The sequence below is a fragment of the Botryllus schlosseri genome, chromosome 15 (genome assembly GCF_051294905.1).
Source record: "Botryllus schlosseri isolate E-star chromosome 15, Bs_hap1, whole genome shotgun sequence".
Classification (NCBI taxonomy): Eukaryota; Metazoa; Chordata; class Ascidiacea; order Stolidobranchia; family Styelidae; genus Botryllus; species Botryllus schlosseri.
In genome coordinates, this window is record NC_137250.1 from 21630709 (window position 1) to 21646850 (window position 16142).

The 16142-nt window shown below is 38.7% G+C and overlaps 2 protein-coding genes across 3 annotated transcripts in view; one reads left to right on the top strand and one right to left on the bottom strand.

Moving 5' to 3' along the window:
• LOC145457338 (dynein beta chain, ciliary-like) overlaps positions 1 to 15432 on the top strand; it is an 84484-nt gene extending 69052 nt beyond the window's left edge. Inside the window, exons 72-89 of one of the 2 annotated variants that reach the window (XM_080335529.1) lie at positions 117 to 273; positions 1624 to 1782; positions 2194 to 2247; positions 2928 to 3074; positions 4031 to 4189; positions 5187 to 5303; positions 6102 to 6313; positions 6759 to 6907; positions 7461 to 7604; positions 8786 to 8997; positions 9111 to 9302; positions 9391 to 9510; positions 9722 to 9964; positions 10582 to 10730; positions 11331 to 11480; positions 11690 to 11813; positions 14250 to 14403; positions 14995 to 15432. In XM_080335529.1, coding sequence (XP_080191655.1) covers positions 117 to 273; positions 1624 to 1782; positions 2194 to 2247; positions 2928 to 3074; positions 4031 to 4189; positions 5187 to 5303; positions 6102 to 6313; positions 6759 to 6907; positions 7461 to 7604; positions 8786 to 8997; positions 9111 to 9302; positions 9391 to 9510; positions 9722 to 9964; positions 10582 to 10730; positions 11331 to 11480; positions 11690 to 11813; positions 14250 to 14403; positions 14995 to 15218 — 2866 coding nt within the window. In that variant the 3' untranslated portion in view covers positions 15219 to 15432. The remainder of the gene's footprint in view (positions 1 to 116; positions 274 to 1623; positions 1783 to 2193; positions 2248 to 2927; positions 3075 to 4030; positions 4190 to 5186; positions 5304 to 6101; positions 6314 to 6758; positions 6908 to 7460; positions 7605 to 8785; positions 8998 to 9110; positions 9303 to 9390; positions 9511 to 9721; positions 9965 to 10581; positions 10731 to 11330; positions 11481 to 11689; positions 11814 to 14249; positions 14404 to 14994) is intronic. The other variant, XM_080335531.1, reaches the window with a different exon arrangement.
• LOC145457194 (FACT complex subunit SPT16-like) overlaps positions 1 to 16142 on the bottom strand; it is a 284951-nt gene that overhangs the window by 203604 nt on the left and 65205 nt on the right. The window lies entirely within an intron of this gene.

Consider the following 16142-nt stretch of genomic DNA (forward strand, 5'->3'; position numbering starts at 1 on the left):
GTCAACTTCTAATAATGTATAATATCATGTCTGTAATATTCTAAATCTAATCTGTTATTGATACTAATTTTCTATTGCTTGATTAGTTTGAATTATCATTTCGTTGCACATTACAGCCTGTACCTTCACACGAAGCTGGCAAATCCGCATTACCAACCCGAGCTGCAAGCACAAACCACTCTTATCAACTTCACCGTGACTCGGGCCGGACTGGGCGACCAACTTCTGGCGCAAGTGGTCAGGGCAGAGCGACCAGACTTGGAGAAATTGAAGGTGACTTGACCTTTTATGATCCTAATCTGTGGAATACCAGTAAATTAACCAGATAACCCCGGTACATTCAGCCGATCTGGCATCTAGTGAGGCGTGTTTGTAAAACTTCTGAGCATTTATATCAGTGGTACTTAACCCTTCTTCTTCCAGCGCTCCCGTTCAGATATTTTTGTGGTTTGAAGCCCCCATATTTTCAGGATTGTACTAAAGTCGATGGGGAAGAGGTCGAATTCTGATAGGTTTTCCTGATTTGGACTTGACTATTCGGATAATTTCATGCCGAATCAGATACGATAACCACTCGACTGATTACCGATCTGATAATTGTATATCTACTTATCCAAACCAAGGTACCAATGTATGCACCTCGACTCGACCTCCGCAAGTGGCATCACGATGCAGTTATATCGAGTGCTGTTTCATTTCTCTGTGCGAGTATTAAATTAGCGGAAAATATGTTACATCTCTTTGATCAGGTTGAATATAATTCCTTAAAACAGAGGAGAAATGCACCCAGTTCTTAACTGTAGATGCATGTACTCTGAACGAACCAACTGGGATTATATAACGAACACGTGAGGTTTTGGGTCTCAACGCTTAGCAGTATTATTTCGTCATGATAAGATGCAGAAATACACCGACAATTTCATTCTGTAGCTCTCAAATATACAGGAATATTTGGTTTCACAATTTGGTCATAAAGCTTCAAAGCATGTTCACTGTACAAGTGGAATAAGGTGTGAAATCTGCCAGGATCCTAATTTAACGCTCAAAGTAGTATATGGACACTTTGGCGGATTTCGACACTCTGCGTGCTGCACGGTACGATATCTTGTTCGAAACAATTGTTTGAGAAACCCACTATCTACTGCCATGGAATTGCGTTAAGGAAGGACTATGCGATTTAAAAGTACACGCAAGAATCACATTTTAGTTTGATTATCATTACCACAGCGTTTGTGGAAATATATTGCAAACATTGAATGTATATTTCGATCGAATTGTGACGAAAATTTAGCAGATTTCATAAATGTTGTTTCGACTTAATTTGCAAGGAGCACTCAGGGATTTACAGACCTATAAATCTGCTATACAACTATATATCACTATCAGAACTACTACACCCTATACTGATACACATTTTATCTTCACGGCCGCTATAACGTCCCAAAGTGTTTATTGCCTCGGGTGGGCGCTGGAGCCAAGGTCAATAACCACCGATATATTTTACCTCCAATGGCTGGTACAGATATTTCTTTTAAAGTATGATCTCGACTTGATATTATCGGCGAACCGATAATTGGCCCAGCTGTCACTATTGTTAAGACTGTGTGTGCTTGATATTTCAAGGTGGAGCTGACGAAACAGCAAAATGACTTCAAGATCGAATTGAAGCAACTGGAAGACAATCTTCTCACGAGGCTGTCGAACGCAGAGGGCAATTTCCTCGGCGATGTGGAGCTGGTTGAGAATTTGGAGTTGACCAAAAGAACTTCTGAAGAAATTGAGGTGGGTCGAATGATATATTTTAGGAGTATGACGTGTGGATAAGAACACCTTATCTTCATTTTAGAAAAAAATTTGACACTAACCTTTTGTAGTGTTGTATGCAGAATAAATAGTTCACCCGATAGCATCATGATGTTTATTTAAGCCAGATTGCGCGTGTACAATGTGAATTTTACAAAATCTTGATGTCTGCATGGAATTTTAGACTCTGGCTCCTATACCAAATCTGTTTTGTAACTCAATTTGTCAGACGTTTGACCGCAATCGATGACTTACGTGTCAAATATGCATGTTGGCTTGATTTCGAAATTAGTGTTCTGAGAAATATGTTTCGGTTTTTTTTGGCGGGGCTAACCACCCAAAGTTCGTGAATCTGAAATCCTTCGGTAATTTTGTTTCAATGTCATGCAGGCGAAAATGGCTCACATCAAGCGGCTGGAAGAGTCGTTTTTGAACTTTTTCAAGGTGAACCGTGTGACAAAGTGCCGGCACATTACGCACTGTTGTTATAATTCCTGTCGCACCGTTCATTCCATCAATGATTCTTCTTCGCATTTCATCAAATGAATCTTCGGGAATGTCCCTCCATCGCGTTTTATGCGCAATGTCATTCTATTTTGGTTTACGTAGATAAACATATCATTCATTTCATACAAATCCTGTGATGACGGTATTATGCTTGAAAAATAGCAAAACTGTCTTTTCGTCGTAGCGTGAAAAGTCAATTTATATTATTTTTATCATAAGCCATTTTTGATGTCATATCCTGAATAACATCACACCACTCTAAAAATTCATTGTCACGTCATATATGCAGAGATTTTACCCGGTTTGCTGAAGCGGTATTGATTTTACACTCCTACTTCAATTGACGGTTTTCAGTTTTTAGGCAAAACCAGGCCCAGCATATTTCCTTTTTTATTTACTTAGAAATTTCAACTTCCAATCGTATTAGAGTACAACTCAACTTCTACTTCTTTGACCAGTTTAACCATCTCGTATATAATTGAAGGTGTAGCTGCCTCAAGAAATTTCTGTAGAGATCATTCATGATCATTGATAATTTTCATTGTTTAATCTGTCCTTTGTTATTTTGAAACAGCGTCAAGCTGATTAACAGTTGTTTGCTCATGATTTGATGACAGATCAAGGTAACGGAAGCGAAACACAACGAATCTTCCATCAACGGCGCGCGGGAATCGTATCGAGACGTTGCATCACGAGCTTCCATTCTCTACTTCATTATCAACGATCTCAACAAAATCAATCCTATTTATCAGTTCTCGTTGAGGGTAAGTGTCGTTGCGATATCGCTGATGATATGACGGTTACTCGAATGAGTTATCAAAATACGTCGTGCGTGGCACTACTACACACGAAATTAGGGTTAATTCCAACCAGTAGAAGCTGACACAGAGCCAATTGGAAATTTTGAATTTATTATAAAAAAATTTTTCCAAATTTCACGGTCCACCCATAAAATTATTGAGTTCTCTACAAAAATGATGCAAAACAAATTTCGATAGGCTGTGCGTCGGCTGCTACTGGTTGGAATGAATTGAGCCAAATTTGGTGTGTAGAGTTTTTATTACGCAACTTTACAATTTTATCAGTTCATCCACGGAATCCTGAAAAAAATTAATTTTTTTAACAACCCTATTGCCCAAGTTCTTATATATTCTACCTAGTAATACATCATTTATACTAATTATCGGATTATATATTTTTATTTTCATGTAAAACACGATGCAATGGACAAATAAGTAGATGCCGAAACGGCCAGTAGCGGTCTCTTGATGTAGCGTCCACATCAGTCTATTTATCAAATATCGTTAATATTATATTAGAATTAAAGTCACAACTGATATCAGAATTTCAACCAACACTGATATCACAGATATATAGTATTCGTGGTAATAAAACAACATTTTCTACCGATAGTTAGATATGAATTATTTCAAATAGTACTTCTCTTTAGTGCCAATAATTTGTACAATATAAATATACTAGCGTACATTCCAATAACGTATCAAGTTCATTTATTTAAAATAAAACTACAACTCAGTAGAAATATAGTATTTGCATTCCAAAAGGCGTATATTATAGCTGAGGAAATCCAAAATTGATGTATTTAAACCAAGATTATCGGCCATAGTTGTTAAAAACTGAAATCGACTCGTCCTCACCAATATCATGTCAGCTTCTACAACGGATTGCCGAATTGTAAATCTCATGCCGCTATTTCTAGGCTTTCAACAGCGTGTTTCAAAGATCTATCGCTACCGCGCCCGAGAACGAAGACATGCACGAACGTGTGAGGAATTTGATCGACACCGTCACCTTCAACACGTTCCAATACACGAGCCGGGCGCTTTTCGAGAAAGACAAACTCACTTTCACAGCTCAGGTGCTGCCCATATATTTTTGTTATGTATTTTCATATTTTTTTTTAGTTTTTCATACATATTTATGTATTGCCTTATTGTAACCATAACCGCACTAATCATCATGCTTGTATATATGTATTCTTTGTCCACCTCTTACATTCGTCTGCAACTAGCAGATAATTGGAAAGAACAGCGTTTATCATACTTTCTGATACAATTGTTGATATACAATGTCCTTGCCAATTCTCTACTACAGTTGCTGAGGACTTCCCCTGACGAGTGTACAGTACACTATTCAAATGAATTAGCAATATGAAGTTATTGTTATGTGTAATTTTGATTTATTTAATTTTTTTCCTATTACATAACATTTTGCTTCTCATTTCATACAAAACACTGTATTGCATAGATATTCGTCAAATTCTATGAAAATCATATACCACTTTATCAATCAATCGTCAGATTATAGTTTCATCTGTCCAAGACACACACACACACAATGCACAATGCGATATACAAGACACACAATGCGATGTAATGAACTGATAGGGGGATGCCGAACGACCAACCAGTTGGGGTCTCTTGAGCTGGCATCCACATCTGCCTAGTGCCCGATGTCACTGTCTTCTTCGATGATATTCTTTCTTTCTTCGTCAGCCCTTTTTAGAAGCAATCTCAAACTCTTTTTCTTTCTTTATCGGGTCTTTTTTTCTGGGCTTTTTGTCGCCGTAAGAAAAACGACAAGGGGGACGAGGAGCCCAGAATATCCTCCAACGCCGGGAATTGAACTTGGTCGGCCTGCTTGGATGGCGCCAACGCTGACCACTACGTTATCTCCCCCTTATGATATTTTAACAATCAAGTTCCATGTACCAAGTATCATCAGTACCAACACCGATGAATCAATGTTTTGTTCAGTAAAGTGCACGTCTATTTTCTTCCATTTGGTTGATTAAATAAGTCTGTCTCTCCTCTTCTATGGATCAGTCAATCAATCAATTCGATTCTTACTTTCAGGTGGCGTTCCAAGTTTTGCAAATGAGAGGGGAACTCAATCCGTCTCATCTCGACATTTTGTTGAAGTTCCCTCCGCATTACCCAGCACGCGGTCCCTTGGACTTTCTCTCGGACCAGGTAAATGTATTTGGTTATCGGACCCGTGTAGGTTATGGAGTCGCTTGAGTAATAAAATACTTTTTTAAAGTACTCGATTGGGTTTTGCGTGCTTGCACAACTTACTCAAGTGAAAACTTGCAGTTGACCGTGTTTTAGGCAAAACTGGTCCTACAATACAGAGTATTACAACTATAAAATTTCAACAGCTTCTTGGAGGTATAGAACTTCAATATACAATTGAATAGTATATTCATATTGAAAGGAACCCGAATATTTTCGGCTGTCACTCTACTATTTGCTGACGATTACCCCTGACGAGTGTCAGCCGAAAATATTCGGGTTCATTTCAATAGGAATATACTATTCAACTATAAAATTATAGTACATTCAAAAGCTTTACCAAATCAGATTATAGTTATATATAGCTCATACTTGAACAGATTTCCCAAGTCACATTAGAATTAGAATTACTGAATTAGACAGAATTACAACAAAAATCAGGCTCAGTACGTATCAAAACAGTTTTCATACTCACGAACATATGAATGGCGAATGTCTGTACACCAAGCTTGACTGGTTTCGCGCTATTCAGTTTTCGTATATCATTTTTAGGGAAATGACAAATTACATTTTGCTCTAATTAGTCCAATTAGACAACCAGAATAATCTCTTATTGTCTCTAAGGCTGTACCGATCATCCCCATCCTGTACCGAATACTGTTGTATAATGTATGTACATTTTTATTCCTTGTCATCATTGATGATGTGTTTCGGCTGGATGAAAATAAAGACTCTTTCATTCTCCTTCTCTTTTAGACTTGGGGCATTATCAAAGCTCTGTCACTGATGGATGAGTTTGCCGGGCTCGATCGAGACATGGAGGGATCTCCTAAACGTTGGAAAAAACTCGTAGATAGCGAGGCGCCCGAGAAAGAAAAGCTTCCGCAGGATTGGAAATCCCAACCACCCGCGATAAGAATGTGTATACTGCGAGCTCTAAGGCCGGACAGGATGACTTATGCTCTCAGGTAAATTGTTAGAAGCATTACGTTTAATCCAGTTGTAAATAAATGTTGACTTAGCTGCAGCACTGGCCAGTAGCGATTTACTTCTACCTGGGTGAATTATTAATATCATCATTCTGATATTTTCAATTTTTTCATGAAAAGTTTGAATAAATTTCTTTCATCACTATAATAGGACTTGGATATCGTCACCATACAAAATTTAGTATTAATTTATACTTGAAATCGGCTCTTTGCATATCAAGATTATCTGCATATGATATCTGGAAATTCTTTTGAAACTTCATTTATTTCATCATGTTTGCGACATACTTGTACAAACTACCAATGTAGTTAGTTTACAGTTAAGTAACTACTGGTTTTTCAAGTAGCTCTGGTTCTCATAGCCGATTTTGAAAATACCGTAATACTGTTGAAATAAGATTTTGATTGAACTATTCGTTTGCAGAGACTTTACGGAACAGATGTTGGGATCAAAGTACGTCGAGAACAGGCCCATCGAACTCTCGAGAACTTTTGAAGAAAGCTCAAAAGCCGAGCCTATTTTCTTCATTCTGTCACCGGGACTCGATCCCCTTACCGACGTGGAAGCTCTTGGTAAGATTATGATTCGGTATTTTTCAGAGTTGGTCAAAGAGTAGTCACAGTTCGTACTCGAGCAAAAGATGAATTTCAATGCCAAAAATTAAAATTTTTGTTTCAAATTGTACTGTCAACCCCATGATATTGTTGAGTTGTCTGAATGAACAATGTTTAAGAATTTTTGTTCACTTCCTACCAGTAGAAGCGAAGCTGTTGCTGTTGAAAATTTCGGATTCGCAAAAATCCCAGAATTATGAATGACAAACTCAAATGGGTTGGAATTGCGTCAAATTTGTTTTCAACTTTTTTTTTAGACAAGCCAGCAATTTCATGGGGTTGACAGTAATTTTTTATAACAAATTCAAAATTTTCAAACTCCTGTGCGTTCACATCTACCAGTTGAAATCGAGTCAAACTTGGTGTGCAGCGTTTTTTTAGGAAACTTCAAAATTTAATGAGTGATTCCCCGGAATTCGAGAACATGTTTACGGAATAATTGTCCCTTTCCATCGACATTTATTTATCCTGGTCTTATATCTTATTTTTTATGGACCTTTTGTACTTGCAGGTAAACGGCTCGGTTTCCATAGCGACCACAACAACTTCCATAACATCTCGCTGGGACAAGGTCAAGAGGTGATCGCCGAGCAGGCCCTTAAAACGGCTGCGGAAATGGGTCACTGGGTGGTGCTGCAGAATATTCATCTTGTCGGTACGTATTGCTTTTAGATATGTTCAGAGATTCGATTTCAATGAAAATTTCCTGCGAGGAATTTGTGAGTTGAAAGCGTATGGGAATCTATAATTCACGCAGAGCTCACAGCTAAAAAGGGTAATAAATCAACCTAATTGATCAAATAATTTTTTGCCGACAAAAGCAGTTGCGTATATTCTGAAATTAGTACATTGAGCCAGGGCTGTAACGAAGTCACATGGCTCCGAGTCACAAGTCAATCTCACTTTTACAGTTTTGACTCGAGTTAAGTCAAGTCATTTTTACTTCACAACCGAGTCAAGTCCGAGTCTAAGTCATCGATTAGAGGGTCGAGTCCAAGTCATGGTATTATGACTCGAGTCCGAGTCATTGTGTTAACTGCTCAGTTTCTAGTTAAAGTTTTGTTAAACCCACTATTTATAACTCTGTTTGGTGATATCGAATGGTTCGATTTTATAATACACTAATTTTCCTCACTCATAGCAGTTTTTGGTCGCATTTTCAAATACCAGTACCAATAGACGAAATCCCAAGAGTGTAGTTACTTTACTTACTTTATTTCTCTTCGAAACTAGAATGAAATGTCGGTCTTGGCCGTCTGAGTCTCGAGTCATATGATTTGGTTCGAGTCATGCGCAATGACTCGAGTCCTAGTCGGGTCAATACACAGTTTGACTCGGGTCAAGTTGAGTTATTTCGGTATTTTGAGAAAATGACTCGAGTCAAGTCGAGTCATCAGAAAATCGTGACTTGAGTCGAGTCGTGACTCGAGTCATTACAACCCTGCATTGAGCTAAACCATCTGTTTGCATCGGTAACTCAAAGTTTCGTGCCGGTGACATCATATTGGATGATATTATTGTTGACATACAATATTATTTTCAATTCTCTACTAGCTGCTTAGGATTATCTCTGATGGGTGCCAGTCCAAAATATTAGGGTTTACTTCAATATGAGTAAATTTACTCCAAAACTGTTTGTCTGGACCTTCTCTATTTCGTACATGCCTGTAAAACATAGCATACCAGTAATAGAAATGCATTTCAATCCAATTTATTGCTAAAGATTTCATCATTTCAATACACCACAAGACTGCGATGCAATGAAAGATAGGAAGGTGTCGAAACGACACCTTTCTTTTCCTATGGGTATCTAGTTCACAGTTTACTTAAATTCAGCGAAATGGCTTTCCAAACTCGAGGACATCGTGGACTACAACGCAGCCAACGCGCACGATGACTACAGATTATTCATCAGCGCAGAGCCTCCCGTTTCTGCAGACGTGCACGTCATACCGCAGGGAATCCTGGAAAATTCAATCAAAGTCACCAACGAGCCTCCGACCGGGATGCACGCAAATCTGCACGCAGCGCTGGATAACTTTAATCAGGTGCGCCGTTTCCGCGGATATGGCCGAATTTGTTTAGCATTACTTCTCCTGTTGAAGTAGACACAACAGTGGCATTAATTCATAAGATCGCAATGTATTTTAAATATACGCAGGACACATTGGAGATGTGCGCTCGCGAGTCCGAGTTCAAGTCGATCCTCTTCTCTCTCTGTTATTTCCACGCGGCTGTGGCCGAGAGACGCAAGTTTGGCCCGCAAGGATGGAACGGCAGCTACCCGTTCAACACCGGAGACCTCACGATATCTGTCAACGTTCTCTACAATTACTTGGAAGCCAATTCGAAGGTATTTTTGACATAGCTATTTCAAAACATTTTCATCTTATATACTACTTGAAATTCCACTATATTACCATGATACCTTTTTATGGTAGGTTCCGTGGACAGATTTACGGTACCTATTCGGTGAGATCATGTATGGCGGACATATCACGGATGACTGGGACAGACGGTTATGCAATACCTACTTGGAAGTTTATATGGCACCGAAACAGGTTTGTGAGATGTAATTCAATGTAGCTGTTACTAAGGCAGAATAAAATCGAGTTCCAAGGTGTTTTGATTCTGAATCGTATATTAGGCTTTGAGTGTTTTTTATATTATCTCATTCGACTCCAATCATTTAATTGACATGTTGTGAGAACTCGGATGATTGTGCCCAACCCCAGTTGTTCCATACATTTAAATTCAAAATTTTCTATCCAGCTGGATGGCGAATTGATGTACGCGCCTGGATTCTTTTCACCGCCCAATCTGGACTACAAAGGCTACCACCAGTACATCGACGAGATACTGCCGCCGGAAAGCCCATCGTTGTACGGGCTGCATCCTAACGCAGAAGTCGGTATTCTGACGGTGACTTCGGACAATTTGTTCCGCACTGTGCTGGAAATGCAGCCTCGTGAAGGCGGTGAGGGCGCCGAAGGGGTCGCTTCTGTGGACGAAAAGGTTTGTTTGTGTTTTAAAGGGTATTTTTTATTTTTTGATGTGATTTTGTGATATCTGAACTTTGTCGCGATGCTCGCTAAATCGTAACTTGAGTCCGACCGATATGAAATTTTGAGCTAGGGGTTGTAACCAAGTCACAAGGTTCCGAGTCACAAGTCAATTTGACTTTCACAGTTTTGACTCGAGTCAATTCGAGTTGTTTTCATTTCGCCACCGAGTCCAAGTTATGGTGTTCACTGTATATATAGTAATTTTTCTCTCTCTATCTTTATTTCAAACAGATTAAACACAGTTTCTCAGCCTATTTTTTGGTTTACGAGACTTGAGTAAGTCATAGAATGTGTAATGGAAATTGACTCGGGTCAAGTCGAGTCAACGAAAAATTGCAACTCAAGTTCGACTCGAATCGAGTCATGACTCAATGAAACTGATAACTATCACCATCACCGATAACCCCAATATATCAAGCCGATATTCAGAAGATACGGCGTCTACCTTAAGACGCGTTTCCGAAACCAATGTATCTTTCAAAGTGTGAAATTGACTGGATATTATCGAGATCCAGTAGTAACAATACTGGATGTACGCAGTTTATAATTTCCGTCTCCATTTTCCAGGTGAAGTCCACGTTGGACGAAATTCTAGAAAGGCTGCCGGAATTGTTCCCGCTCGCCGAAATCGGAGCTAAAACCACGGAGAGAAGTCCATACATCGTCGTTTGCTTACAGGAATGCGAAAGGATGAATATCTTGCTGAGCGAAATCAGGTATGCATTGGACATAGATTTATGATAGCTGCTACCATTTTTACTGTATTCTTTCAAGTATCTATGATGACAGCTTACTCCATGACCAACTTTGCTTGTCATTATAGGCTTTTAAGAGTTGATGCCTGCGTGGCTACTACTACAGTAGAACGCAAGATAGTTCAACTCAGATTAGAATTTAAGCTAACCGAACCTTTCCGGCAAAATAAATCATGTTTACAATGAGCTGAAGAGATAATATCGTTACCAACAAAGTATCTGAGGCTATAACATCCATTTATACTTGTTTTCTGTATTACTGAGGTTCGTATTACTGCACGAGTTTTGGTAAGATGTTTCAGTTTCGAAATACTTTTGCTTTTTCAGAGTACCTAAGTGGTTTTTGTCTACTTGTACTACTTGCTCAAGTATTACATTTTAAAACTATTTCCAAATCTACTTCACAGTTTTCCGTTTTTAAGCAAAACTAGGCCTGGTAAACTCAATTTGTTCCTTGCTTAAAAATCTTTACCTCAGCTCAAGTAGAAATTTAATATGTTACTTTGACCGCGACTGTTCTCAATCAACATCAATTGATATCCATGTATTAACGGTATTCAGACGATCGTTGAAAGAACTTGACTTGGGGCTGAAAGGAGAATTGACCTTCTCTGCGTCGATGGAGTCCGTACAAGACGCTCTGTACTTAGACATGCTACCGACGTCATGGACCAAAGTCTCCTATCCGTCGACATACTCGCTTTCCAAATGGTACAGTCAATTTCATATTCTATATAGAAGCGTCAGTAACTGCTTCAGAACATGTGAGTTGATGGCTTTTTCATGGTTAAAATTAGGGCTGCCAAAATCGATTACCTAAGATATTGGATCACGATTCGATTATTAGATAATCAAATCATTGTGTCCGGCCTTAACGACATGTTATTCTAACAGTTGTTCAAGACCGACAATTTTTCTAGGTTTACCGACATGCTGTTACGGTGCCGTGAGCTGGATACTTGGACACAAGATCTGACATTGCCCGCGTCGGTATGGCTTGGGGGTCTGTTCAATCCGCAATCCTTCCTCACAGCTATTATGCAGGTAAAAGATTTTGTTTTCCTGTAGTAGTGAAGGTGGTGCAGCAATTGAAGCTTACTGTCTCTGGTGATCTGTATAAAAGTATAGCTAACCCAGCGCTTCTCAACCGAGGGTCCGCGAAGCAATTTCAGGGGGTCCGCGAGACCTCTAAATTTTTAGTATTGCTGATATTCTAATTTTTATTTTATTTTTTAATTTGAGAAAGCATGAGGCAGTTTCGTACCACAACTGCTAAAACCTCATGACTCATATCATCATAATAATCGTCTGACATGAACTATCGTAGTGCGGAAATTCATTTTCATTGCCCATTTTCCATTAACCTGCTGATACAAACATATTGCTGTTTGGAGACGTTTTGTAGGGGTTTGTGGAAAAAATAAAAATATGGAGATTGTAACGTCAATCAGGGTGACTTCGTAATGTCTGCAAAACCTTCTCGATTTGAAGTTGTCAGTCTCATCAAATTAGTGTACAGTCGTTTGAAATAAAAATTTCAGAAGTAAATCCTTAATTTGTCCCAATGCACGTATTGAAACCTCGCCACGAAATCCATTTTATCATGTGATATACATAACCACTATTTGAACAGCTTTTTGGAGGTACAGAACTTCAATATACAATTGAATAGTATATTCATATTGAAATGAACCCGAATATTTTCGGCTGACATCCGTCATAAATCGGACAATGATATACCTGCTCTTAAAGCTCGGCTATCAGATTTGGCGCATTCTTATTGCGGATGCCCTATCGACAAGGCGGGTTTTTTGAAGAACAAGGAGTGTTTCGTTGCCATCAAAGCATTACGCTTCAACCCTGAAATTCATATCACCAGTTATATTGGTACGCAGCCTTGTCTTGTTAATGTTCAATTTTTCATGGTCGAAAATGTTTTCTCGTTAATATATATGTAAAACAGAACAGAAAAAGTAGTTCCATGAAAGTCTTTCTCAGTTGGGAAAACTTGGATCCATTCTTTGGCACATAAAATTTGTCTATACTTTTAGATTAGGATTTAACTTTGACCGAATCCGGCCCGCGGTCTGTAAGTTGCCCGTCCCTGCGCTAGATGCTGGACGTGGTATGTTCATAAAATAGATGTTTCTTCATTTTGGTGCCATAAATGTTGCGATCACACCGAAAGTATCGTCGGAAGCGTTATGCGTTAGCATCCATCTATCTTTCCGGAAATGGTTTTCGGCACTTCTCGTTCATATCAAAACGAAGACGCGGATTTTCAAGACACGACCACGTACTTCAAGAAATACAGCAGCAAAATTAGCTTTGAAATAATCGAAGTCTACCAATTTCTACATAAATAGTATGATGATATTTTCAAGAAAAGTCATTATTTTTCTGTTTATCACAAGCCTACAGTTCATATTTGCACAAGACAGATATGAAGGTTGAGATAATAGAGCTAAAATAATAGAGCTAATAATAGAGCTAAATTTGAATAGAGCTAAAATTGAACTAAAACTTGAGGGGGTCCGCGAGAGTCCGTGACGGTCAAAAGGGGTCCGCGAAGCCAAAAAGGTTGAGAACCACTGGGCTAACCAATTGCCTTGGTGCTCGGCTATACAATACTTATCTGGAGATATACCCTGTTGCTCTTGGTGAGGTTCTTCGTAACAGATATATACAATGGTTTATTCAAACGTTATACAGTAGTAGCGTATAGAGTCTCATAATCAAAGTTTCTTCTAACACGTGTTACATACACTTTTATACGAGTCCATAGCTCCGTGGTCTCGAGTCATCACAAGAAGTAGTTTCTTATGCGAGACATAGCAGAATATCATGTACGAGTGAGCACAGCGGAATAGCTGCAGTGGTCATTGGTCAATAACTTGAGTGGTGTTGCATTCTTTAATCAATTTCTTTGTGATGTTTTTGTTTCGATGAAATGATTTCATGTTTATAGATTATACAAATGTTCATTCTACGATGTATTTGTTTTGGAGTTTTTCTCCAAATTAGATTAGGATTAGAATTACTGAAATAGTTAATGGCATAAATTAAGCAAGCCGGTATTACCTCTTTTTCTTCGTTCCTGTTCTGTTTGTGATCGAAACTATGAGGCTGTTCACAGACTACAAGCTACTTTGTCAGCATGACTATTATTCTCGTCACAATAACTACGATGACTGTACCTCTTAGCAATGCGATGGCGGCTTGGCACTGGATTTCATTGCGCGAGAGTGATATTCTTTTTATTTTGTTGCAAAATGGCGCGGAAAAAGGGGCATTTTCAGGAAAACAATTAATTAGATTAGAATTAAAATTAGAGTATGAAAATATTTAACAAGTTGAATTGGAATTAGATTACTGGCATTTTGCTCTAATTTGATCAAATTAGACAACTAGAATACTGGAAGTATCGGGAATCAAACAAAATATTACATTAAAACTGATATTTATGATGGTATTTTTCAGAGCATGTCTCGTAAAAACGACTGGCCGCTCGATAAAATGGCCATATCCGTCGACGTCACAAAAAAGCAGAAAGACGATTTCGGTCACGCCCCAAGGGAAGGCGCATATCTCCACGGTCTGTTCCTCGAGGGGGCGCAGTGGGACACCCAAGCAGGTGAGATTGATTGGTCAAGTTCAGTATGACTTAATTCCACCGTCTTATAATAGTGTCGGGCAAAATTGACTGCTAGCTTGTTATTTCATTTCAAATTCAGCATTAGCATTATAGCACCAACTGCATCATGCCTTCAAAGGTCTGTACACTAGGGAGTGACTTCAAATTTTACTTGGTACGTTATAAAATGTTGGAATTGACCCAAATTTTATATGCATTATTTTTCTAGCCCACCTAACATCTCTATCGATCGATAGTAAAACTTGACAAAAGAGTTATTTTTGAACGACCATACTGTACACTTGAAAATTATACCGTACACATTCAATTGCGACTTTTAACGCACAGTTTCAAGTAGAAATTGGTAGATTTTTTCGAAAGAGCAATACAATGCATTCTCCGTTCATCTCTTTTTGCGTCATACTTTGAATTCTGTTAATCCCATAATGAATTGACATGCCTCTGATCATCAATTGAGAATCTACCACTAGCCTTGCTGTTGAAATCGTTTTTCTGACTCTAAAACTTGATGGCATCATGATTTCTTCGTATTGAAACATTTTTACTGATATCCCAATTTTTGTTAACCAGGTTTGCTTGTGGACGCCAAATTGAAAGAGCTGACTCCTAGCGTACCGATCATTTTCGCCAAGGCGATACCGTTGGACAGGGTTGAGACTAAAAACCAGTACGAGTGCCCCGTGTATCGTACCAGAGAGAGAGGGCCCACTTTCGTTTGGACGTTCAACCTCAAATCGAAGGAACCAGCCTCGAAATGGATTCTAGCCGGAGTCGCTTTGCTGTTAAACGTATAAACATGTATAAAGAACGTAGATCAGAAAGATTGCGTGGATTAATTACATGCAGGTCGGTAGGCTTTGTATTTGCTGCTTTTAATTTTGCACTTACGTTCATGCATGTTCATTTATACTTTTATATTGAAGTTACAATACTTTTGAGAACATTTGCACCTATAATACAATACTTTTGAGAACTTTTGCACCTATAATATTACACATGCTGATTTTGTTCGGTGCTTGTTTTGTTTTGTAAACTGCATGGTTGAGTTGTATTCTAGTAGAAAAAGACAGGCATATGAGTCTTAGGCAGTGTACAGTGGAGTCTAATGATATGATAGCAGTATCAAGTTAAATGTTGAAAGAACCAACCAAGTTGAATTTAAGAAATCGAAATGCCTGTTCAAAGGACGCTGCTTCAGTGCGTTCTCACATCATACTACACCTGTTAGTTAGGGTTGCCATGCGTCGTCCTTAAGGATTTGTCCTACTTTTTCAAGAAATCAAAAATGTCCTATGAGGTCGCCCAAATGTCCTTCTTCTTGGCAATTCGTCCTCCTTTATAGCTTTGTCAGGGCGATTGTACAGGCGGAACCGGAAAACCCCATAAAATGACGTGAAATCTTCTTCGGCAGCAAGGATAACTAAAAAATTACCTTGAAGAGTGGCTTCCGGGCGTTGATTTGGAAAAGTAGCTGTTTTGGGAAAGTGAGCTGTTTTTTCTTTTTCTATGTAGTCATCAACACAACGGTAATTCCAAGTCAAAATTTTCAAACTACCCGAATTCTCATTGTAAAAAGTGCTGTCTTTTCCAGATCTGATATATATGGTAACCCTGGTATTAGTTTTGTATCAAATATGACAGACAATCTTTCATACCTGGAGAGCATCCCCCTGCCATATATGCTTACTATGTGGTACCCATCCAAGCCATCCTACTAC